Source organism: Mauremys mutica, chromosome 3, assembly GCF_020497125.1.
Source record: "Mauremys mutica isolate MM-2020 ecotype Southern chromosome 3, ASM2049712v1, whole genome shotgun sequence".
Taxonomy (NCBI): domain Eukaryota; kingdom Metazoa; phylum Chordata; order Testudines; family Geoemydidae; genus Mauremys; species Mauremys mutica.
The window spans coordinates 7,498,855-7,525,036 of NC_059074.1; the positions used below are offsets into that span (position 1 = coordinate 7,498,855).

A 26,182-nucleotide genomic window follows, 5' to 3' on the forward strand; every position below is an offset into this window, starting at 1 on the left:
GTGCCCAGAAAGTCTGGCATCAGATGTCACACTTTCTTCAAGTCGTTCTTCTGGGTAGCATGCAGAGCCCCGTTAGCAGCCATCAGGCAGAGCTTTAGGGTATCTTGTCAGTAATGATAATTCATGCCTAGCAGGCTTTTTCAACTTTTTCACTTCTCAGGAGCACCTCTCTGCCTCCTCTTCCCCAGAGGATGAAAGCCAAACTGAACTTCCCACTGCACCACGGCGTTAAGATCCATTCGTCAGTCGTGGCTTTGTTCCCGAGACAAAGAGAATGAATCTCTCCATTATTTCAAAGAGCGATCCCTTCTGCATTCTTCCAGCACTTGGCAACTCTAAATCAGAGCAGCTGTCTAGTCTTAGCAACTGATCTGCTACCAAACGGATAGGTTTGTAAACAACGCAAGTCCCAGACATGGCACTACATAAAAGACAGATGGAGAAAGAGAACATAGAATCCAGTCAACTGGCTGAGCCAAAAAAATTGCAACATAAAGGGAACAAATGAAATACAGTGTCTCTTCCTTGAATAGGTGCCATTCTATATTGCCCCAAAAAGAAATGTTAATCTGAGCCCTATAACAAGGTAATAATTGGTACCTGGGGGGGAATCTTACAACCACAAAAATGTAGGACTGGAAGGGACCTCAGTACGTCATCTAGTCCAATCCCCTGCACTGAGGCAGGACCAAGTATTATCTAGACCATCCCTGACAGGTATTTATCGAACGTGTTCTTATAAACCTCCAATGACAGAGATTCCACAACTGCCCTAGGCAATTTATTCCAGTGCTTAACCACCCTGACCGTTAGGAAGTTTTTCCTAATGTCCAACCTAAACCTCCTTTGCTGCAGTTTAAGCCCATTGCTCCTTGTCCGATCCTCAGAGGTTAAAGGAGAACAATTTATCACACTTCTCTTTATAACAACCTTTTACGCTCTTGAAGACTTATCACATCCAATCTCAGGCTTCTCTTCTCCAGTCTAAACAAATCCAATTTTTTTTTAATCTTCCCTCATAGGTTTCCTGGACCTTTTATCATTTTTGTTGCTCTCCTCTGGACTCTGTCCCATTTGTCCACATCTTTCCTGAAATGTGGCACCCAGAACGGGACACAGTGCCCCAGCTGAGGTCTTACCAGTGCTGAGCAGAGTGGAAGAATTACTTCTTGCATCTTGCTTTCAAGCCTCCTGCTACTACAATGGTTATGTGAAAAGCAAATTGTGGGCCCAAGTCCCCTCCTCTTCCATGCATCTTGCCTCCTCATTACTGCCAGTGTGAAGTGAGCATAAAATACTATCTGTGCTCCTCCCTTCCGCACTTTGCAAAGTGGTGGATGGTTACCTAATAGCGGTTCAGAAAAGGGCAACTAAAATGATTAGGGGTTTAGAGAGGGTCCCATACGAGGAAAGATTAAAGAGGCTAGGACTCTTCAGCTTGGAAAAGAGAAGACTAAGGGGGGACATGATAGAGGTATCTAAAATCATGAGTGATGTTGAGAAAGTGGATAAGGAAAAGTTATTTACTTATTCCCATAATACAAGAACTAGGGGTCACCAAATGAAATTAATAGGCAGCAGGTTTAAAACAAATAAAAGGAAGTTCTTCTTCACGCAGCGCACAGTCAACTTGTGGAACTCCTTACCTGAGGAGGTTGTGAAGGCTAGGACTATAACAATGTTTAAAAGGGGACTGGATAAATTCATGGTGGCCAAGTCCATAAATGGCTATTAGCCAGAATGGGTAATGTCCCTAGCCTCTGTTCGTCAGAGGATGGAGATGGATGGCAGGAGAGAGATCACTTGATCATTGCCTGTTAGATTCACTCCCTCTGGGGCACCTGGCATTGGCCACTGTCGGTAGACAGATACTGGGCTAGATGGACCTTTGGTCTGACCCAGTACGGCCTCTCTTATGTTCTTATGTTCTTATGTAAGCCGTCCTATGGCTTTATGGATTTTGATGACCATTTACATATATAGTGGCCAGGCGAAGGGGCAGTGTGGGTTGGTGTGATTCATGAGGAATGTACCACCGGAGCCAGGGGTACAGTCTGATGGAACTCCATCTGCACAGAGGCGCATGGGAAAAGGACCAGGCTCGACAGAGCCAGTCGGACTTTGGGCTCCATGAACAATTAAAGAATTAGAAAATGCCTTAAAGTGATGGAACTCCTTGAGCCTATTTAGCTAAACAAAGAGAAGGTTAAGTCTGTAAGTACATACATGGGGAACAGAAATTTGATAACAGAGGGTTCTTTAAGAGGCATAGCAAGATCTAGTGGCTGGAAGCTGAAGCTTCAGACTAGAAATAAGGTGCACGTTTTTAACAGCGAGGGTAATTAACCATTGCAACAACTGGGGGATTCTCCATCACTGGCATTTTTCTAAAACCAGGATTGTATGTTTTTCTAAAACATAATTCAAACAGGGATTAATTCAGGGCAGTTCTCTGGCCTGTGTTACGCAGGTGGGCGGACTGGATGATTACAATGGTCCCGTCTGACCTCGGACCCTACGAAGGCCACAAGTGCCCATGATTCAGGATAAACCAGAAATGAGGAGACTCAGGTTTCATTTAAAAAAAAAATTGAAGGTTACTTGTAGCCTTTTCCCTGAGCAGAGTCTTGGAAAAGTAACTGATAGAACCTTCCCCACCTCATCTCTTGCTGCAGGAGCGGAGCCCTGCTGGCGTGTCGCTGTTAGCCCTGGTGACCGGTTTCTAACGGCTCAGATACTTGGTATGTAAAATTAAGCCGTTAAGAGCCTGTGGTGTAACCCAGCATCAAATCACCCACCGACCCACAAAATCCTGGAGCCTGTCCAAGCACAGTGCTCTAGCAATGGTGAGCAGGAATCAGATGTGTTATTCAGTCCTGCCCCTCACTGCTATGGATGACTTTGGATAAGCAGCAGCTGTTGCAAGCCTTTTACGGCTTCTAGCTACTACAGGGAGAGGTGCTTTGGAAATCCATAGGCATGGATGAATGGGTACTTTGAGCCTGGTGCAACTCCATGCTCCGGGGCTGGAGCACCCACGGGGAAAAATTGGTGGGTGCTCAGCACCCACTGGCAGCTCCCCGCCCTGCCCTCCCTACTCCAGCTCACCTCCGCCTCCTCCCCTGAGTGCGTTGCATGCCCGTTTTTTCCCCCTAGCTCCCAGCGCTTGCGCCGCGAAACAGCTGTTTTGCACGGCTGGCAGGGAAGGGCGAGGAGGGGGAACGCAGCGCGCTCGAGGAAGAGGCAGGGCTGGGGCGGGGATTTGGGGAAGGGGTTGGGATGCAGGCGGGGCAGGGGCAGGGGGGCACAAGCTCCCACTGGCACCGGGGAAAGTTGGTGCCTATGCACAGTAGTGCAATTCCTGGTCTCGCACCACGTGTAGGTCCACAGGTGACACGATGCCATCGTCTGGGTGTAACCTGATGGGTGTGTAGCTGCCCAGGCAACAGAGAACACAGTAGTTTGAGTGTCCCCCAGGACATGTGTCTATTTCAGTGCTCAGTGCGCCGATTCATCCCATTAGCTTCATTCAATCTTTGCCTGGACCTTCTCCCGTATGTTCTGGGCCCTCACTCTTTATGCACACAGTGTAATTATCGCTGAGAGTCAGTGTCATGCTGCCCCTTACCCATATCGGTGCCTGCCCACATCTCGGATCAGCCTCTCCGAAAGGTACGCGCCGATGCGGTCCAGCTTCTCCGGCGCAGACAGTGCGTAGAAGGTCAGCTTCTCCATGTTGGTTTTTACCAGCCCATCCTGGAAAACAGACCCACACGAGGTTTGATCTCCTTTGCATTTCAAAAGGCAACTCCCAAGGAACGGCACAGGGAAGGGGCTATAGCGCTTTCGGCCTCCAGGTTGAAATCGAGAGCACTGGAAGTCACGCGAATTGCCACACTGGGTCAGACTAATGGTCTAATTAGTCAATTAGCGTCTCATAGCTCGGACGCTGGCCAGATTCTTGATGATTCAGAGGAAGGTGCCAGAAACCCTACAGTCAGCTGTCAGTATCCGTTAGCATTGAGGTGTCTGCTGTCCAGCGGCCTATGTGAAATGAGTGGAGGAGTCACTGCGGTTCCCAGCACGCACTTCACAGCTGGCACAAGCTGGTAGCCTCAGTCCAGAGTCATAGGACTGACTAGACGAAGGCTGAACTAGCTGCTTAGTTCAGGGTCATGCCTGAAGCACCCTGGTGAGGAACTGGTTGCTGTTGAACCTGGGCTGGGAATAAACAGAGACCTCTGCCTCTGGGGCTGACAACCCGCCAGCTTGCATCAACATTCAATTCACTTCACTCTGTCTAAAGAAACGCAGCCCGTCTGTTAGATCTCACTTCCGCTGTTGCCCCTTTTACCCCCAAGGTTTATCTCCAGCTGTGGCAAACCACACACTTTTTGCATGGATGGCAGCTACTCGGTGCTGAGCTCAGGCCACCTATTCTGGTGCCGTATGTTGGGCACTTGGAGCTCCTCAGATGGGAGATGCTGTAGAAATGCAAGGTCTCACCACTTCACCATCTTCCAAAGAGGATCTTTAAAACCAAGTGATCTTCAGCAACAAAGGTGGAAGATACTAAGCCTGATTCTGCCTTGTGTAGTTTACACCTGCTGGGGTTGCATAAGCAGCCTGGGATAATTACCTGCCTTTTCAGCATGGGTATCAGTCTCCCAGCTCTCTTTGAAGATACTGTTGCCATCCTATTATGAGACCACCAGCCACGCATCCCAGGTTCAATTCCTACTCGCGTCTGGTGGTATTCGCATGCATGTGGTCACAATTAGTTATCCAGGGATGCTGCTAGCTTGCATCTTGTTCTCCCACCCATCCATGGCATTTCTCATACATCTGTTTTATAGACACCAACAGCAGAACATCTCTTTAGGGAAAAGAAAAATTTCATCTGTTCCTCCAGACAAAATTATACTGTAACGTATTAAAAGGAGCCGTTAGTTCTTCATTCTACCAGATCACGACGTTGTTGAGATAAAAAAACATCCCTTAGCGGGACGATGACAGCATCTTCAAAGAGAGCTGGGGGATTGGCACTGTCCCTGAGTGGGTTGGTAATTATCCCAGAAAGCTGCTTGTGTGTCATGGAAAGCTTTGAAAAACAGTTTTCTTTAGAAATCATTCTGTTCCCATGTGAGATGTTTTCAACATTCCTCCTCCCTTATTCTGTACTGCCAAGGACTTCAGCATGAAAACAGGAGTCTTGAATCTGGAGACGCTTCTGCCACTCCTGCTTCCCTGTTTATGTCCTCACCCATCCACCTGTGACATCATCCACTAGATGTCAAAGAAACAAGGTCAGGGCGGGAATATCTTTTATTGGAGCAACTTTTGTGGATGAGAGAGAGAGGCTTTTGAGCTTACACAGAGCTCTTCTCCCAGTCTGGGAAACATACTCAGAGTGTCACAGCTAAACACAAGGAGGAACAGACGTCAAACAAAGATTTTATGTCATAATGTGGGAAATAAGCAACCGATGTGAGATGCTTTTTAACTTGGCGGTGATGTGTATTCCCGGCTCTGTTGTCTACTGTTTAGGACAGTCCTGGGAGCAAGGAGTCCTAGGTGCCTTCTATTCACGGCTCTGCCACTGAGTGAGTTTGAGACAAGTCACTAGCAGCCAGTACTTCCAAATTAGGGGACAAATGGTGCCATGGACGTGCGAATGATTGCAATTAACTCCAGTTAACGAACGTGATCATAAACACTAGGCTAAACACTCCTCTAATGTTTGTGGCAGGACTCAGCCTGGGGTAAACCACACACACCTGTGTCTTGAAACAAATATTTGGGGAGTGTTTAGACTAGCATTTACAGCTGTGGTCATCACCTTGAGCTGACGGCAAATCTAATTAAACCCTAGTCTAGACAAACCCAGAGAGGCCATTATAGCTCAGGTGCAGGGCTGGCTTTAGGCAATTCCACCAATTCCCGGGATTCGGGCCCCGCAGTGTCCAGAAGAGGGGCCCCGCACCCTCCACTGAAGTGCCGCCAGAAACAGCAGCACCCGGTTGAGGAGCTGCCGCCGCTATCTCTGGCAGCAGCTCAATCACTGCCACAGTCTTCAGTGGCATTTCGGCGGCAGCTCTTTCCAATCAGGCCCCGCACGTCCTAAAGCCGGCCCTGCTCAGGTGGTAGGGGCTTGGGATTTTGGTACCAACACAAAATGCTTCTAACAAAAATTAAGGGCATATTACAGAAAATGAAACCCTCCGTGTACGACCCAGAGAGCCTTAAGAGTCACCTCTTCTACCACAGTATTTCCTGGCATGCAGGTGAATACCACTGAATGACAGTGAGTTCCTGCAATCCCACACACAGGAGACACGTGAAAACTCGGACTGGTTCCAGCAAGCAGGGGGCTAAGTTATTGGGCTTGAAGTAAAACAGGAAGCTCATTTACCTCTGGGTCCTCCGGAAAGATATTGTCAACTAGCCTCTTGTAACGGGGACGCAACGCGCCACAGCAGCCGCACACACCTGGAAAAGAAAGGAAAAGCCATTCAGCAACGCAGCAGGGCCGTGGTCCTCCGCATTACGTGTCCTTCGTCAAGAGCCAACAATGTGCTTGGATCAGAGAAGATTCCAGGGAGAGGCATGTCTGACAGAAAACTCGTACCCCGCTAACAAAAAAAACAACCAACCACCACTCATAGCATTACTCAGAGACTGCTCGGGGCCACGAGTGCCTGCAAAGGGATGAATCACAAAGATTAACGCCGTGGTGAAGTGTCATGACTGAGAAGACGAGGGAAATGCTGGAAGCCCCGTGCAGAGCAGGAGGGAGCTCTCTGTATTGTTGTTTTACAAATATCCTAGGCCCTGCAGTTTACCTACTGGATATGATCCTGCCTGACTGCAGGGAGTTAAATCACAGAAGGCCCCTGGGGGAAAACAAGCAGGTAACGAAACAATGACAGATACTGTGAGAGAGAATACCCAGGATCTGTAAGGGAATGATGGGGGATCCATTAATTGCCCACCTGCCTGGCTCCAAACAAGCTAGCAGGTTAAATCTTCCCCAGGCCCAGCTTAGGATCAAAGGGGCACTATACCATTAAGGACCCTGGCCTAGAGAGGAGTTGGGGAGTAAGGCGCAGTGGGCAGCACCAGCTGGAGATGAGTCTGACACAGACACACTGGGAGAACATGGCTGGGGCAGCCTGTCTCGCCAAGGCCATGAGTCAGGTGTCCGGGCTGAGTGGAACTTGCCCAACACTTGCAAAGTTTTGGGAAGACCCAGACGGACAGGTCTCTTGTTGGTCAATCCCTTTCCCCTGCTTGCTATGTACCCCTGGGTGAATAAACAACACTTGTCTTTAAAGAACCTGTTTTTGAGTCGCTTTGATCAGCTGCTGCCACAGAAAACGTGGCGGAAAACGTCTCACAGTTGTACACGAGGCAGATTCTGACTGCGGCAACAATGTGACCTGAGATCCTCTTACATTGTTAGGCACAGAAGGTTGCACCCGAGGTCACTCACAAAGCAAGTTCTCTTCGGCTGGCAGGGATGCCTGCGATTTGACCAGGACCTGAATTTCATGAGCTGCATATTCGTTGCAAATCAGCTGAAGTAGTAAAGCTAAGAGCTACAGCCGCTTCAGCCAGGAAAACTGGGGGTGGGGGTTGGGGAGGACAAGTGCCGAGGCATTTGTGGCCCTAGCTAGTGAAGCATTCTTCCTGGTAGAGAAGAGACAGGGGTCACGTGTGATGACTGGACACAGGCTGTCCTCAGGGTCCTCTCTGGCTCGCTCGCCCTTCAGTGACTCTCACAGCTCATGCCACCTGCTGTCGTTACACAGAGCCCCTCCCGCCCACCCCCCCAAGTCCTGGCCTGGCCTCAGAGGAGATGGAAGGGATGCTGACTGTCCTGGAACTCACTTCCCACTTGGGCCAAGAGAGTCCGCATTTGTTGGTTTGCAGGGCACCCTGCAAAGGTTATGTATTCTTTCAGGCTTACCTGGGGAGGATGGGGGTTAAATGGGATTAGAGCCGAGGACTTCATTCGCTCCCCATAGAGGTATTACCGATGCCACAGAAGAAAATGCACCCAACGAGAAATGGAGCAAGCAACTCATTACATAGGGTTAAGTAAATCAATATTTACACAAAATGATGGGCAAGAGAGCACCAGATCATTGGGCCTAGCACCAAAATGCTGGTGTGTCATCAGATAGCCTCATCCAACAGGTGCCCACCCTTATTAAAAAAAAAGTCATCTGCTGTCCAACCATACTGGTCAGGAGTTTGGTTGGTCCTTTACTATTGACAGCATGTATTACAGAATCAGTGACAGATAGAACAGAATACAACCCATTGAAATTACAGAGGGGATGGACCGATTAGTTCATCTAGTTCTTCCCCTCTCCACGCTCCCTGCCAATGTAGGACTCTTCCCTACGATATATTCTTGACCATCCAGAGGTCCCAATGGCATGCGGATGGAAGTGTCTCTCAAAGAGGTGAGTCATTACAATTTCACTAATGCATCAGTGCCAAAGGGACCCTGCACCAGATTAATCATCCATGCCAGCATTGGCTATTTCCCGAACAGAGGTCCAGTTAAACAGTACTGGGTCATCCCATAGAGTATTGTGGTCAGGCAGGAGCCATCTAAAGAGACCACAAAATCTAATCAAGGAACCATCTAAGGAGACCGCAAAACCAAGCTCGTTCAAGTCTTCTGACCTTCTGCTGTATCACAGGAAAGAGAGTAGACTTTAAATTACTCACTCCCCTCTTCCCTGCCCCCTCTGAAGACAGATCTGAGCACAGAGAAAGACAAACAGCAACATTAATGTACCCCCGCCTGACCTGTTTTGCAGCTTGCCTGTCAAAACATTTCTCTCTCTCGCTTTGTCTAAACATTGTACTCGAGTTGGTTGATAGTCATCACTCACATTCAGCTCTGTTCACTGAGTGATGAAGTTTCCATTGTTATTGCACAGGGTCTGCTCTGCAGAGAAAACAGGTACCCAGTTGCCTCAACGCACATGACCCCTTCCACCCTTTTGTCTCTCCAAACAAGCTGCCTGCGGAAAGCAAGGTCAGGAACAACCTAAACAAATACTGGCACTCCAGTGAATTAAGGAACAAATTCCCAAGGAAGACGTCCAACATTTTCACAAGAACACATTCAATTGTTTCTGCAGAACATGAGCAACTTGATAAGTGTCACCACAGAGAATTTTAAAAACACAAAGACCAATGTATTCACACACAAGACCTCACGGGCTGGAGATGAGATAGCTTGGTTGGTGGGGGGGAGGAAAGGAGGTGGCGCCAATGAAACCTAGTCTTCTAGGTCACCCATCCCAATCTATTCCATTTCAGTGGTAGCCAAATGTTACAATCTGATGGCTGTTTGGAAAGTGATGGAAGTTTGTGGGGGGGGTGTCTCAGTCCAGATCTAGTGAAGAAGCATCCACATGGCAAGAAACAACACAGGAAAAAGTCGCCCCGATACTATGCTTTACAGACAACAACGAATCCTCACAACACCCCTCAAGGTCGGTATTACTAAGAGAGGAAGGATGGGCCAGTGGTTAGAGTGCCTACCTGGAAGACCAAGTCCCTGCCCTTCCACAGACTTCATGTAGGACCTTGGGTGAGTCACTCAGTCTCTCTGTGCCAGTACAAGGGGGACCCTAGCACTGCCCTACTTCAGAGGAGAGTTGAGAGGATAAACGTATTAAAGACAGTGAGGCGATCAGACACCAAAGTGACAGGGGCCATGTAAGTCAGATTGTCTTAGACAAAGACTATGCCTGTTTTACAGATGGAGAAAGTAAGGCACAGAGAGAAGCGATTCGCTGACGGTCACCAAGAGCCAGGGCCGGATCTGGGAGGGGCACCCGGGAGCCCTGTCTCCCAGTCCCCTTCTCTAGTGAAGAAACGACACCTCCTAGAACAGTGGGTCTCCAACTTCTTTACTGGTGACCCCTTTCACATCACGAGCCTCTGAGTGCGACCGCCACCCAATAAATATATTTAAAAGTGTGTTTAATTTAACACCATTATAAATGCTGGAGGGAAGCGGGTTTGGGGTAGAGGTCGACAGCTCATGACCCTCCATGTAATGACCTCGCGAACCCCTGAGGGGTCCCGACCCCCGGTTTGAGAAGACCCTCCGTTTGAGAAGCCCTGTCCTACAACATCCCAACTGGCACTGATCGGCCCCCGTGTTGACAATCCCAGGGACACAAGACAGAATGCTGAAGTCCTGAACTCACAGCATCTCTCAGTGTCCTGATCAGATTCCAATTTGGAGAATGAAGTTCTATCTTCTCAAATTTCCCCCTCCAGGCTCCGCTGAATACAGCATTATCCTTCACTTTCTGTCCTTAACTGTTGCGGCGCACGAACGAACAGCCGTCACAACACCCCACACAGGCTGCTAGACTGATTCCTTCGGGAGCCCTTCAGGATGAAAGATGTTATGGGAATGTAAGATTTTATTATGTCGGCACAGCCAGTTTTCACTGTCAAAAGTGCCTTTATTTGATGGGTGTTTCTTAGCCCACAGGAAATACCACAACCCAGCTGATAATGTATGGAAGGACTTAACAGTCAGTCAGCCGGCACTGCAAAATTATTCTTGAGGCAATCAATGGAGCAGCCAACCCACAACGTTAAATCGCTTACATTTATCAAATGCCCAGTGCTCGAAGAGCTCTGTATCCTTATTTTACACACACACACACACACACACACACACACACACACACAGCTGGCTCAGTAGACTCAAGAACACAGTCCTGCCCTAGGATAGAATGCTCCCCACTCCACCCACCTGGATCCAGCTTACCCCACCCCTTCCACAAAAGCCTTTGAGGCTAGACAGTCCTTGCAGGGTGCTCTGATGGGCAACAAATCCAGGGTGGTGCCCCTTCCAGAGAGGAAGGCCTCACTGGACCACCAGCCCTTCCCCCATTTAAAAGGGGATTCTAGGAGTCTGAGCACCCGATAGCAAACATTGAGGGATCTCATGGAGAGAGATGGTGTCTCTGCAGAGCCAGGACATACACCATTAACAGGTCAATGCCAATGCCTTAAATTTCATCTGATAAATCACTTGGAAGTCAGTGCAGACCACGGACACTGAGCATCAAATACTCCGAGCCACATGCAGGCTGCACTCCACACCAGCTGAAGTTTCCCAAAGGTTCTCCCAGCACAGCCCCAAGGGTACGTCATTTTCATAGACTCATAGACTTTAAGGTCAGAAGGGACCATTATGATTGTCTAGTCTGATCTCCTGCACAACACAGGCCACAGAATCTCACCCACCCACTCCTTTATCAAACCCCTAACCTGAGTCTGAGCTACTGAAGTCCTCAAATCGTAGTTTAAAGACTTCAAGGTGCAGAGAATCTTCCAGCAAGTGACCCCCACCCCACCCTGCAGAGGAAAGCGAAAAACCCCCCAAGGCCTCTGCCAATCTGCCCTGGAGGAAAATTCCTTCCTGACCCCAAACATGGCGATCAGCTAAACCCTGAGCATGTGGGCAAGACTCATCAGCCAGCGCCCAGGAAAGAATTGTCTGTAGTAACTCAGATCCCACCCCATCTAACATCCCATCACAAGCCATTGGGCATATTTACCGCTAGTAATCAAAGATCAATTAATTGCCAAAATTAGGCTATCCCATTATACCATCCCCTCCATAAACTTATCAAGCTTAATCTTGAAGCCAGATATGTCTTTTTTGCCCCCACTGCTCCCCTTGGGAGGCTGTTCCAGAACTTCACTCCTCTGATGGTTGGAAACCTTCATCTAAATTTCAAATCTAAACTTCCTGATGGCCAGTTTATATCCATTTGTTCTTGTGTTCACATTGGTACTGAGCTTAAATAATTCCTCTCTCTCCCTGGTATTTATCCCTCTGATATATTTAGAGAGAGCAATCATATCTCTCCTCAGCCTTCTTTTGGTTAGGCTAAACAAGACAAGCTCTTTGAGTCTCCTTTCATAAGACAGTTTTTCCATTCCTCGGATCATCCTAGTAGCCCTTCTCTGTACCTGTTCCAGTTTGAATTCAATTGAAGAGTTTCCGTTCAGCACGTTCACATCAGAGGTGTTTATTATACACCTGCTGGGCTGTAATCATTGGATATTATCAATGTTACACTTTGCTTCTTTGCACACTACAACACTCATGCTCGGTTTCTAAATGATTGGCAAGTGATAAAGGGATCATTTGGCCCTAGAAATTTGGCCTTGAACCATATCCAGGTCCTCAGAGTCTTGCTGTATCCCTCATGGCAGAGCAACTGATCATGGAGACAAGGTAATTTCACTGGTTTGGTGCCGTGAAAAAAAGAGGCTTTTGGGAATCATTCAGATCATTCCCATTTCCTTGGCTATGCTGAGCACGTGTTGTCTAGCGGCAGGAGCATGGGGGATTTAACACTTGTGGATTCTAGTCCCATCTCTCCAACTCATTGTGCCCCTTGATCAAGTCACTTCACTTCTCAGTCCCTCTGCATCTCCATCTGTGCTGCAACGGGGGCACTGCAGGGCTCAAGTGATTAATATTTGCAAAGTGCTTTGAGAGGTGCTATTGGTATTACAGATCAGGTATTTTGCCTACCTAAAATTCCCTTTGCTAGCTACACTATACTACAATTGTTTTCCAAGCAGCAGTGTGTGTTATGCAGCTGCTGCCATCCCCCCACAGAGGTGGCTGCATGTCAGCAGCGGCTGAAGTGACTGCTGTAAACATACTTTGTAAAACGCTCAGAAAGTTTGAAATGTAAGTGATCAATATATTTTCCCTTTGTTCCCCCGGCTTTTAGAAACAGGCCACTAGTGAGAACTAGCTTCTGATCACACTGGAACGCACGAAGTCATAGGCCACTCACGCCAGCCCTTGGCTCAGGTGTTCCAGGATTTCATGGGCCTGTTTTGTTCCCTGAAAGGTGTTCGCTCGCTTTCTGCATGCATCGCCTCTGAGCAAATGCGGCCCTGTGAACAGCGCCTGCCAAAGCTACAGCCACGGCTGCCTGCAATCCCAAGGGTAGCGAGACCAAAAAGCTCACTCTGCCGCAGCGGTGTGAAACTGGCAGGGCTGGTGGTGAATGACTGAGTGGCTCTCTTGGCCTTTGGACTTTTTGTACGCTCTTCCGACGAGCCCCTCGGTGCCCTTCCCACCATTGATTTTTGTAATTCTCCTTACAATTGCTCGCTTCCTCTCTCTCTGGCGTCTTCCTTCAGATGGAGTCATCGATTTCTCTTTCTTTCCAATACAAAGTACCTTTAATCTGGCCTCTTAATAAATTCTTGTTTCCTATTCACATTGAAACTGGTGTCTTATGATCTCTTAAAGCCTCCTAATAAATTCCCTTTGTCTCAGATCTCTGAGTGAATACCTTCTTTCCATGATTTATCTCGTCTCCGCACTGACAATGTGCATCACTGACGCAGTCTGAGTCTCTGAGCTAGCTACAGAGCTGCGCCGATTCGCACCAGCTGAGAATCTGGCCCTTTGACTTCACTGGAGTTACACCAGGGACGAAGCCGGCTCATCTGTTCACAAGCCCTTCCTCTACATGTGTCTAGAATCTCCAAGTCTCTTCCTGTAAATCATCCCATTAGCTCTGAATCTCCCCCACAGTCTCAACATACATTATCTCATCTCCATAAACGCGACTTCAGAGTATTTTTAGTCTAATTCAGATTTCCCTCCTTCCCCCCCCCACCATAAGCCCTGGGAGAGGCGCTAGTACAACCGAGCTGCAGCCTTGATTCAGGGCTGCTATTCATCGTGGGGAAGGAGCTGAGTGGCAGATGCATCAAGGATCCCATTAATATTAACAGCATAATCATGTCTAATGCTTTCCCCGTCACCTGACATGACCTTCCTTTTGGAAACACAGTACAAGAGTTCAAGATGCCTTTAAAGACCAGCAGCAGGCAGGACAAATGTTAGAAGCCCCCCAAACCTGCTGACGGGAAGGAAGAATAGCCTAGGTACAAACACTGAGCGGAGGAGGGGGAGGTTATTAATCAGGAAAAAAATTGGTAAATTTTGTTAACGTCCAAGAATAATAGATTCTCTCCCTCCTCCCCAGGGGCATCAAGAACTTGTGACATCCCCAGATGGAGGGACACAGCCAATGGGTCCCACTGGAATTCAATTAGCTCATTTTTAAATTTCTTTTAAGAGCCAAGCAGATCCATTGCTAGGATATTATTAATTATTCAGATTGTGGTAGCACCCAGAGGGTCCCCAATAGGGATCTGGGGGGAAGGGGGGTATTAAGCACTGCACGCACATACAGCAGAGACAGGCCAGGTCCCAGTCTTACACCGATTCAGCTCCAGTTCTACCGCAGTGGAAAACCCACCATAGGTTGGGGGGCGGGGGAGAATAAGTTGCAGTAGAGCAAAGTGGCTGCAACTTTTTCTCCACAAGGGAGCCCCAAAAAGTGAGCTGCCTAGATAAGGGGGTGCAGCCAGGTGCAGGATGCACCGCTAGAGCCCACTGCAAACCAGCTGCCCCTCCTAGGCAGCCCTGATCATTGTAGGAAGTGGATTCTCCCTGCGAGGCAGGCTTGTGGCTGTCCCCTCCCTCACAAGCAGCTCCTGCCAATGCAGGCAAGTACTGGCTTATATCCCTGGAGGGGAATCACTTCACCCACCACCACTGGTGGGCAGCTACTGAGGGTGGAGAGCATCTGGCAGGCAGAGCCAGGCACACAGCTTGCTACGAACCGTGGGGTGGCCGGGCAGACCCCTATGGTCCCAAGAAGGGCCATGGGATCCCCCCCATGCAGAGCCGACAGGATCCTGCCTTAGGAAGGCCCAGCCCCGTGAAGCGCACGGGACTCGGCGGACCTACCACAGAAGGACGAAGTCGGCAGTGCCGGCGACCGAACAGGCGGCTCCGCAGACCTCCCTCTCCCACCCGTTGGCATGAGGCCTGGCCCCCTCTGGCCTTCACTAGCAACCGCCTGCTCCCCCTGCCACCAGCACTGCCCCCCAACTCCTAACCCCTTCCCCTGGTACACGGCAGCCGCCCACGCCCAGAACGGCTCTGGCGTCTGCCCCCCACCTCCCAGGCAGGCCCCAGGCCCAGCCCGTTCCCTCCACACCTCCCAGGCAAGTTCCAGGCCCCAGCTCCCTCTACCCTCCCTGGCAGGGGAGGGGGCTGCTCTCCAGGGATCCGTCCTCCTTCGCCCCCTTCCCACTGGGGCCGCCTTACCCAGCTGATGCCCCATTCCTGGGGGCAGGGAGGGCGAGGCCTTGGCTGCACAGGGCCTGCTCCCGCCAGCAGCCTCTAGCAGGCGTAGCGGGTACTGCGGTCAGCGCCGGCGGCACGGAACAGCCGCCCTGCGATGCCGGGGCGGGCGCCTAGCAAACAGATGTGTCTGGAGAGAGCGCCACTTCCCAGGCCCTGCCGACCGGGGCCAGATCTGAGCTCCGTTAGCCCCAGTCCCCCGTGTCACTGTGCTGCAGCCACTCAGAACTTCAGAGCAACACGGGGGATAAACTCAAGAGCTTCCCGCTCCAAAATCCCAGGCCCCGTCACTTGAGCTAGAAGAGAAATCTCCATTTGCAGTATAGGGCTTATGACAGTTCAGCATACCCAATCCCATCTCATGGCCTCCGTTATCCAAATCATCTCACACTCTTGACTGTGTTTATATCCTCACAACACCCCTGTGATGGGCACCATAGCACAGAGGGTGGGTTTGAAAAGCTCCCTACCACACTGCCCTGTCAACGTACTATGTAAGTATTAGGTGACACTGCTGAATGCTCCGCCACCCTTGCCATTTGGCTTCAGATACCATGGAGACAGGTGCAGGCTCACAGCCCAAATAGAATAAAATTCCACGCATAACCCTAGCAAGCATCCGCTCCTTCCCCCCACCCCCCCCGGCAACATATTTGCGGGCCCCCTGTAGACAGGGATTTTTCACTGAGGATTTGATGAGTTCTCCCCAATGCACGCCGGTTTCTGTCGTGTCTCCGCAAAGCCAAAGAGAGTCCAAAAATTCACAGCAGGTCTTAAAAAGCCTGGAAGACAATAGTTATAATTCCACCCTCCCCTTGGCTCTTCCCTCCTGCTGAGATAGACATGCTTGTACGCTGCCTGTATTGCCTGTAAAGCACAAGCATCACACTGGGGGGATGGCAGCGTCTCTTTTATTCTTTCATCTCAGGGGCATCCAAGCTTTCCCCACTGGGTGGGGGGGCTGCATTGGCATCTTGCCAGGATCAAGAGGGCTGAGCCTCATTTGCATAATCAGGCTTAGCCTTTATCTGGTGCTTGACTTGTTCAACACACTTCACAGACATTAACGAATTAATCCTCCCAAGCTCCCTGTGAGATAAGTCAGTCTCTTCATCCCCATTTTGTAGATGGGGAAACTGAGGCATCAAGTGGCAAAGTGACTTGCCCAAGGCCATAGGACAAGTCAGCGGCAGAGCTGGGATCAGAACTCAGGCAATATTAGCTCCCAATTCTATGTTCAAGCCACTAGAGCACCTCCATGTGCAGATGGCACAGGGGGCCTTCACTGGATATCCTCCTTGCTAACGATGGGAACAGTCATTAGCAGGGCTGGCTCCAGGCACCAGCTAAGGAAGCAGGTGATTGTGGTGGCCAAAACAAAGGGGTGGCACTCCATCCACTACTGGGGCGGCACGGCCGGGTCTTCAGCAGGAATTCGGTGTCGGGTCCCTCAGTCCCTCTCTTCCTCTTTGAGCTGCCACTGAAGAGGAAGAGAGGGAATGAAGGACCCGCCGCCGAACTCCCGCCGAAGAATGAAGCAGCACGTTTGAGCTGCTGCTGAAGTGCCGCTGATTGGCTTCCCCCCTCTCCCTCCCTTGCCACTTGGGGCGGCAGAAACCTGGAGCTGGCCCTGGCCATAAGCCATATTGTAAAAGCCCCTGGATCAGGTTTTGCCTGGTCCAACTTAACTTCAGACTTACAGGACATTGATAGATATTTGTCCATCCTCAACATCATTAAAACTCATTTTATAAATGAAGAGAAACTCCACAGACCCACTCGATAGGATCAAAAAATATATAAGGAATATAAACCACAGGTGTATGGCAAATAATTTTCTTGCCTACTGAAAACTTCAGTTTATTAGTGACAATTTTCATCTGAAAACTAAATTTTTTTCCCCAAAATCCCGAAAGTTTGATTCAGAAATGCCCACCCCAAGGCCTTATGGGAGATATAGTTCAGGTGCCCCAGGCCCCCATACTTCTCTACAGAACGGACTCCTTGACCAAACTACATCTCCCATGATACACCATGGTCCACTTTCTAGTTGTGCTGCCATGGTGCATCACGGAAGATGTAATCCAGCTGGGTGACCCAACCCATAGGGGAAAATGGGGGTATGAGCCATCAAAACTACAACTCCCAAGAATCAGAGGGGTAGCCGTGTTAGTCTGGATCTGTAAAAGCAGCAAAGAGTCCTGTGGCACCTTATAGACTAACAGACGTTTTGGAGCATGAGCTTTCGTGGGTGAATACCCACTTCGTCGGATGCATAGGAACTCCCAAGAGGCATCCAGGCAGCTTTTCCTATTGGAATTGCTGGGCCAAAACCTGAACATTTTGGCTAGTTTTTTGATTAAAGGTCAAATTTTCTGCAGAAAGTAATTTTTTTTTTTGCAAAAAAAATTTTGTTGAGCCGAAAACCTCCATTTTCCACTGAAAAACAGTTTTGATGGAAAATGTCCAGTGAGCTCTAATATAAACCCTAATGCTTCAGGTCACGAACTGAGAGGGGCTAGGAAGAAACTTCCCCCCCGAAGCACAGTGGAAATGTCCACAGCAAGGTTTTCATTTTGCGCCTTCCCCTGAAGCTGCTGGAAACAAGGCACGGGTCTAGATTAACCCCCCGCTGTGATCCAGGTTGACAATTCCCGTGCTCCTTTCATTACAATCAGCAACAAGACTCGGGTGTTACATTTTCTCCTGTCATGGATCAGCCCCCAGGGCTAGGGGCACTGGCAGGACCCGAGTTTCATGCAAGCCAAGCTTCAGGCCTTTACAAAATAGTTAGAGAAATTGCTTTGTCGGGTTTGCTTTGTTAGCAGAGGATCAGCAACAACTGAAACACAAGAGCCTGCACAGAGGGGTGGGGGATGGGGAGGGATATCGACCAGAAGCTTCTGCACAGAAAAGGCAAAGAAATCTCTATGAAAGGAGCTTCGCAGCCTCAGTAGCATCACCCCACGCAATGTTGTGAGGCCGATAAAGAGCTAACTACGCAGCATCTAGGCAGGCACAAAAAGTCTCCCCGTCCCAAACCTGATTTACTTGCGGCGTCCATCTGCCCGGGCTGGATCGTGAAGCCGTGATCGAGGACTGCAAATCACTAGCCCTTGGGCAGAAACAAGAGACAGCAAGGACAGCCCATCTCCATCCTGTGTCACTCTGTACCAAGAGCCAAGGCACTCCGCCGTCAGCCAGAGCACAGTCACCTCACTGTGCCCAGGCTAACAATGCCTTAGCAGGAAGCTCTGTGCCCCGGCGCTCGCCTCCGGGAGGCGGCTGCCTGAGATTTGTCAATGTGCTGCCCACCAAATGGTGTCAGTGGTGTCTATTTAAAATCACCTTTTCCCAGTGAAAGAGGAAGGTGTTGTGTATTTGGTTGTCATGGTTTTTGTTCCTATGGCAACTGAGTTAGATTATTAGGGGATAGCCCAGCCGGTTTCGGCCAGTTGGGTGAGTTCTCTGAGTCTGTAAATAAAATGGTAGTTTTGTTAGCTGTCTGCTGTCTGGCCTCAAGTGATTTCTTCCTAAACCGGCTGCCCCCAAGGATATAACAAGTGGCGACGAGGGTGAGATTCCGGTGCTGCTCCAGTAACAGACGGAAGTAGAAGTCAAGGTAAAGAACAAACAAACAAAAAAGCTGCTTGTTTGCACTGACTGTGAAAGTGAAACTAAAAATCATGGCTACTCTGACCAGGCCACTGGAACCTTTTGATGAGAATATAGAGCAGTGGCATGCGTATACTGAGCGTTTTGAGCTTTTTGTTATTGCAAATGACATTACAGAAACAAAGAAGGTGCCAATATTCTTAAGTGTTGTAGGGGCTAAAACCTACTCCCTGCTACGCAGCTTACTACACCCTGTTAAGCCTGAGACTAAATCTTACAGTGACATTGTGGAAATCCTGGGGTCCCATTTTTCCCCAAAACCACTGGTAATTGCTGAAAGATATAGGTTCCACAAAAGAGACCAAAAGGAAGATGAAACAGTTGTACAATTTGTAGCCATTTTAAAAAAGCTAGCAGAACACTGTGAATTTAAAGAGATGTTAAATGATGCCCTACGTGACAGGTTAGTGTGTGGCCTGTACAGTGAAGCTATACGGAAGCGCCTACTGACAGAGGCTCAGCTTACCTTACAGAAGGCTGTTGATATTGCTGTCTCCATGGAACTGGCTACAAGGGAGGCGCAATACATCGGTGCATCCCCTAGGGTGCAAAAAGTGTCACAAGAACTGACCCACAAAACTGTGCAGAGTCAAGAATGTTACCGCTGTGGTAAGCCGGGTCACCAGGCATCAGAATGCTGGTGTAAGGACCTGGTGTGTCGACACTGTGGCAAAAAGGGACACATTGAATGTGCCTGTAAACAAAAGAAAAAGAGGCTCATGCTACGACCAAGGCATCTCCGGCCTTTCTAATGATGGGACGACAGCTGCACACTTGCTTTGATCTGCTGAAACCTTCTGAACCCCGACAAATTGTGCAACATCAGCAGCAAAATCAAGTTATCAGACGGGCACCCAGAGCAAAAGAGCGAACCTTTAGCCCGGGACAGCCAGTTTTGGCTCGGAATTATACTTCCAGAGCTAAATGGGTCCCTGCCACAATCATCACTCAAACAGGACCTGTTTCCTACACAGTCCGGACTGCAGAGAATCTTATCTGGCGGCAACATGTAGATCAGCTGTTGCCAGGTCATGCCAGTCCTCAGGACACATCTGCAGTTGAGTGGTCTGACTTCACCACTTCTGGTGAGACACCGAATCACAAATCACCTGTTTCTGACTGTTCTCCTCCATTACTGCCGGCGGCTGAGATACCCCTTTGCCCAGCACGAGCTGATACCACCTCCTCACCTGTTCGTGCTGCGGACCCAGAGCCCCTAGTGCTTTCGGGTGCAACAACACCCGAAGTTCGCCGTAATCCACCTAGAGACAGAAGGCCTCCTCATCGGCTGGATCTTTAGCTAGGGCAAACCCACGGTTATGGGGCAAAATAATCCCCAGGGTTTAGCCGGGAATGGAGGCAGTCTACCCTCCTTCTCTAGTCTAGTGTGTGTTTTATTTAGGGGATATTCTTATTAGGGGGGGAGGAATATGTTGTGTATTTGGTTGTCATGGTTTTTGTTCCTATGGCAACTGAGTTAGATTATTAGGGGATAGCCCAGCCGGTTTCGGCCGGTTGGGTGAGCTCGGTGTCTGTAAATAAAATGGTAGTTTTGTTAGCTGTCTGCTGTCTGGCCTCAAGTGATTTCTTCCTAAACCGGCTGCCCCCAAGGAGGGGTTTTTTGGCTGCATTTCCCTCCTATGGACTGAATTCACCGCTGGCGGAAACAGCTGGGAGGGACGCCTGGGATGTTAATGGAGCTGCAGCTGTTCTGATGACAGTGGTGAATTTATCTCTATGCCCAGGCCAGGTAGGATGGGCTGTAGGATTCTCCAAGCCCTTACACACTGACTAGTCCCAAAAAGCTGTCTCAGGATTAGAAGATATCCCATTTACAGGGAGGTTTCCTTTCAGAGTTTCTTTTGGGCACCGACTCCATTAAGCATCCAATTCATTGTCAAGAGACTCCTGTATATTTGGGAGCTAGTCACCTCTCCTCTCATTGTTTGGGATCGGTCTCTCCTGCCCATCCCTCACTTCAACCGAGCTACAATCCCACAAGCTATTCTGTTCCATTCGGGGGTTTCTGTCATGCCTGTTACCTGATAAGGTAGGGGGCAGGAGAAAGGAGGGGAGGGTACTGGAGATTTAACAGCTGGTTCTTTTCACTCCGAGTCACTGCCGTAACAATGACAGGGTACGTCTCCACAGGAACATGACACCAGCGCTCTCGGATTTTCACGAGCTGGCTGTTGGTTAGATGATGTTGGGTTTGACCTAGGAAGCCCTACCTGACCTGAGAATAACGTAACTCCAGCTACACACCAATGGAAGGAAGATCAGAGTCTAGCCCAGCAGCAGAGACACCTACATGCATCTCCGTTATTGGCATCGAACAAACCTGAAGCAAGGACTAAGGAAGGTACCTCCAGCCAGATGGAATCTTTTCCAGTACAACGCAGGGCTCTCACCACACGAATCCGCTGCAGAGAGAACCGAACAACCCAATATGGCCATTAGCAGCCGCTACCTCAATAGCCCACGTCTGATGGTCTGACACGCACTTCTTGCAAAACAGAAGCGTCCCTGCGGAAGCACAAGCGAGAGGCTGACTTAGACTGCATGACTGCTGCCTCCGCCGGGAGCATCCCGGGGGAGGAGAGGGGCATCTTGGGAGGCCAGGCCAGCGAGCAGCGTGTTAAATAAATAAATAAAAGGTGAGCTTTTACTGCGGGTCTGGAGCAGATGTGCTGAGTCACCAAGTCAGCTCGGATGGCAGCAAAGCAGAAGGATCCGGGTTGTAATAAGACAGAACCCTCTTCGGGAGGCTGATTTATTCTGCTGGCGTTTCACTCAGAGGGAGGCATTTTGCCTGCTCCACGCTGAAGCCTAAAAACAGCGGAGGAGCTGCAGGAGTGAAAACGAAATGCATTCTTTTGCGGTTTGGAGGAGTTTAATGTTGACACAAAGGAGGGACAGAGAGAGCTGGGAAGCAGCAGGCAAGCTTCTTGTACACAGCTCCTGTATCCCGACCCTCAGTACCTGCCCCTATCCTCCATGTTCCAGTCCTGGATCCACTCATGAGCCTCTTACTGTGCATCTCAATCTGACTTCTAACTCGGGTTGCCAATTTTGGTTGGATGTATTCCTGGAGATTTCATCACATGACAATCTTTAATTCCTGGAGACTCCAGGCCAATCCTGGAGGCTTGGCAACCCTACTTCTAGCCCTACCCTACTATTCCAGTCCTCCCCCTTCCTGCTGCTCCCAAAACACACAGTTCTGCTGATGTGCCCCGGTCCTGACCTGCAGCTCCCCTTGCTCTTCCACCCTGATCCTGTCCAAGTAAACTACACTGTGCTTACTGAGATGCATAATGACCATGGGATGGGAGAAGATCCTCAGACTTTTTTTTCCCCATTTGTGTCTGAAGTCCAGATTTGCTTCGGGGGACCATAATTCAAACACCCCCATAGCGCAGGCCCTTAGGTCACAAAGCCCCAGAAGTCTTGCCTTTAATTCGCTGCCCATTTCCCCTGAAGCACTTTAAGATGGGGAATTCTACGAATGCAGCACCTCTTACTCCTTGGCCCAGGATATGCCCATAGGACGTACCAGCAGGTTACATGGTATATGCAAACCCAGGAGAGAGGCAGTAGCACAGATACTTTGCACGTGCATAGCGCTTTGCAGCTGGGCATCAGAAAGTTTTTAAAGAGGTACACAAAGAGTTAGCCCCCTTTTTACCGATGGGGAAAATGAGGCAGAGACAGACATGATTCAGGTCAATCCACAAATGTGAGCACTAGTTGCCCAACTTCCCATGAGAGCTGCTCAAAACAACATCCTGCTACTAGGCTGCAGTCAGCCAACGAGAGTTTGTCCTGGTTATGTCAGCTATGCAACCCGATATCCTGCAGGAAGGGCTTTGGTGCTGGGTGGGGATTCTGTAGATGTGTGTCTCACGCTGTGTAGTTTCAATTAAACCCAGGTGAATTAATCTCTTCTGATAAACTCAGTTATTTTTTAGTCTCAAAGACTGTAAGGCCGGAAGGGACCATCATGATCATCTAGTCTGACCATCTGCACATTGCAGGCCACAAAATCTCACCCATCCACTCCAGTGACAGACCCACAACCTTGGGCTGAGTCACTGAAGTCCTTAAATCATGGCGTAAAGACTTCAAGTTACAGAGAATCCACCATTTACATTAGTTTAAACCTGCAAGTGACTCCCCACACCTGTTGCTGTAAAACGCAGGAGATTCCATCTGCTTTTGTGCCAGGGGCAAGCTAAGGTAAGAGGAAACTTCTGCTTTGATGTTTTAGTGCCAAGAACATTGATCTAAGAGGATAATTATTGTCATTTAGCTCCAAAACACACAGCTCAGGATTATAGCCTTTATTTAGCTGCTTTGGTGCCTGCATGAGCGATTTCTTTATTAGAAACCTGTTAAATACATTTCCCGATTCTAAAAATCAGTCTCTGTGCTTTGGGGCTTGCTGCAGCTCCATTTGGTAACAAACCAACTCTGCTGTTGACAAAGGGCAAACCCCAGGGCTCCACTTCAGGAGAAAACTATTTCCTTTCTAGAGCAAAAGCAGAAATTGGCCAGTAACAACACAGCCAGTCGGAGCAGCGATACTGACGCAGACACACCAGCTTCCAGCAGGTGGCGAATGCAGCGTCTCCACACGGAAAGGGCAATTGCTTCACCCTCAACTCAGACAGCTCCACCGGCTCTCCAGCTACTTCAGGATCCACTTCAAATCTGCCCTGCTCGGGGACCTGGTGTGAATCATCAGGGCTGCAGAGAAGTCCATAGGGGACTATGGCAATTTAGCCCAGCTGGGGAGCTGGTCCTCTTACTTCAATCACAACAGTCCACTACAAGAGCTTAGCAGCTTCCTACACAGAGTACAGAGCAGGGGTAGGTAACCTGCAGCACGCGAGCTGGTTTTCAGTGGCACTCACACTGCCCGGGTCCTGGCCACCAGTCCAGGGGGCTCTGCATTTTAAATTTAATTTTAAATGAAGCTTCTTAAACGTTTTAAAAACCTTATTTACTTTACATACAACAATACTTTAGTTATATATTATAGACTTACAGAAAGAGACCTAGAAACGTTAACATGTATTACTAGCACACGAAACCTTAAATCAGGGTGAATAAATGAAGACTCAGCCCACCACCTCTGAAAGGTTGCCGACCCCTGGTGTAGAGTCACAGCACAGAAGTTTATCTGGGCACGTCCAGTGACTGGTCCCAGACCTCACTATGCCTTGGATATGGAGCAGGCTGCATCTGCTAAGGAACATTTTTAGCTTTCAAAATGCAGTTTGTGCCGGCCAAAGGTGGGGCCTTAATACCCCTGGAGACACAGAAGCCCTCTGATTATTCACAGAACAGATGCATGATTCCACCCGTCTTCCACTCCCCCACCCACACCACCAGGAAGTGTCGACTTCCACAAGGTGTTCGCAGGAGTACCAGAGAAATGCAGGTCACAGGGACCCACTCTATGATGGCTACAGAACGGATCCAATAGGCAGTGTTAAAGTGAGTCCTGAGGAGCCCCAGCCTGGACCCAATGCTAATCACTATTTTCCAGTAAAGAATTGTAGGTTGCAGTGGAAAAGACCCCTCCCAAAGTCATACACAGTGAGAAGCTGGGAAGAGGACAAACAAAGCCTTTAGAAGATGGTATTAAAACAAACAAGAGATCCGAAGCCCTCTGAACTTCAGCTCCACAAACCTGCCCTGTTAGTTTAGAGACTGGGCAAAGTCCAAAACTAGCAAGGACCCGTTTTCCAGATCCAGCCTGGCTGCAACCCATGTTGGCGGGAAGCTCACCAGGACAGCGGCTCTCCCAAGATTCATCTGAGATGGCAGAAATCCCACACGTGATCAGACCCAGATTTCAGCCACATGGGGCTAAACCCTGGGGAGAACAGCGTCCACAATTTCAGTGCCCCTTAACCCAAACCCTAGGCCTGACTAGGCCTCAAACTCCCAAGCTCCAGCTTCAAACTAATCGGGATTCAGCTCTGAACACTGGCTATTCAGCACCGCGTGGCTATGATGCGCTCGATGAGATTCATCACCGGCAAATGGAAAGTGGCTCACGAAGGAAGGAATAAATCAGATGCAAATACACAATGGGGGCAGGGGAGGACAGCGACAGGGCCATGGCATCACAGAATAGGACATGGAGAAGCACAGCTGGTTTCAACTTGCAAATGCAAGGCTGGGTGCCATTAAGCGACTGACAGCAGTTATGTAAGAGGGAGCAGCAGGTGGAAAACAGGCAAAGTCAATTACACTGCTCCACTCGGCACCAAGTGGGCCTCAGTGCCCAGTTCTGCTCTGGAAGCCACGCAGACAAATCGGAGAACAACCATCAACGGCAGCAGCGCCAGGGCTCGGAAGCAAGTCCTCAGAGGAGAAGGTACAGGGACGGGGCATGTTTGCCGGAGAGAAAACATGATGGAGGAGGCGCAGGAACAGCCGGCAAAGATGCGAGCAGGGATGTTCTGAAGTGGGCAGGGACCAATTAGTGTCACTCAATGGCAAGGCCAGAACAGGAAGTGACCAGCCTTTCTCCACAGGGGAAAGCAGCATTAATGATCTGGAAGATGGCGTGGATTGCACCCTTTGCAGACGACACTAACCTGGGAGGAGAGGCAGATACGCTGGAGAGTAGGAATAGGATACAGAGGGACCTAGACAAATTAGAGGATTGGGCCAAAAGAAATATGATGAGGTTCAACAAGGACAAGTGCAGAGTCCTGCACTTAGGACGGAAGAGTCCCATGCACTGCTACAGACTAGGGACTGAGCAGCTAGGCAGCAGTTCTGCAGAAAAGGACCTAGGGGTTATGGTGGACAAAAAGCTGGATATGAGTCAACAGTGTGCCCTTGTTGCCAAGAAGGCTAATGGCATTTTGGGCTGTATAAGTAGGGGCATTGCCAGCAGATCGAGGGACGTGATCATTCCCCTCTATTCGACATTGGTGAGGCCTCATCTGGAGTACTGTGTCCAGTTCTGTGTCCAGTTCTGGGAAAAATTAGAAAGAGTCCAGCGGAGGGCAACAAAAATTATTAGGGGGCTGAAGCACATGATTTATGAGGAGAGGCTGAGGGAACTGGGATTATTTAGTCAGCAGAAGAGAAGAGTGAGGGGGGATTTGATAGCTGCTTTCAACTACCTGAAAGGGGGTTCCAAAGAGGATGGATCTAGACTGTTCTCAGTGGTAGAAGATGACAGAACAAGGAGTAATGGTCTCAAGTTGCAGAGGGGGAGGTTTAGGTTGG

At 49.4% G+C, this 26,182-nt stretch overlaps 1 protein-coding gene across 10 annotated transcripts in view; it reads right to left on the bottom strand.

Moving 5' to 3' along the window:
- The window catches only part of EFR3B (EFR3 homolog B), a 150,924-nt gene that overhangs the window by 69,179 nt on the left and 55,563 nt on the right, over positions 1-26,182 (bottom strand). For 6 of the 10 annotated variants that reach the window (XM_045011253.1, XM_045011248.1, XM_045011252.1 and 3 more), the window contains 2 exons: positions 6,413-6,489; positions 3,629-3,756 (listed from right to left, as the gene is read on the bottom strand). In XM_045011253.1, the coding sequence (XP_044867188.1) occupies positions 3,629-3,756; positions 6,413-6,489 (205 nt within the window). Of the gene's footprint in view, positions 1-3,628; positions 3,757-4,639; positions 5,215-6,412; positions 6,490-15,214; positions 15,235-18,292; positions 18,599-26,182 lie in introns of those variants that run through there. The other 4 variants (XM_045011247.1, XM_045011245.1, XM_045011246.1 and 1 more) reach the window with 4 other exon arrangements.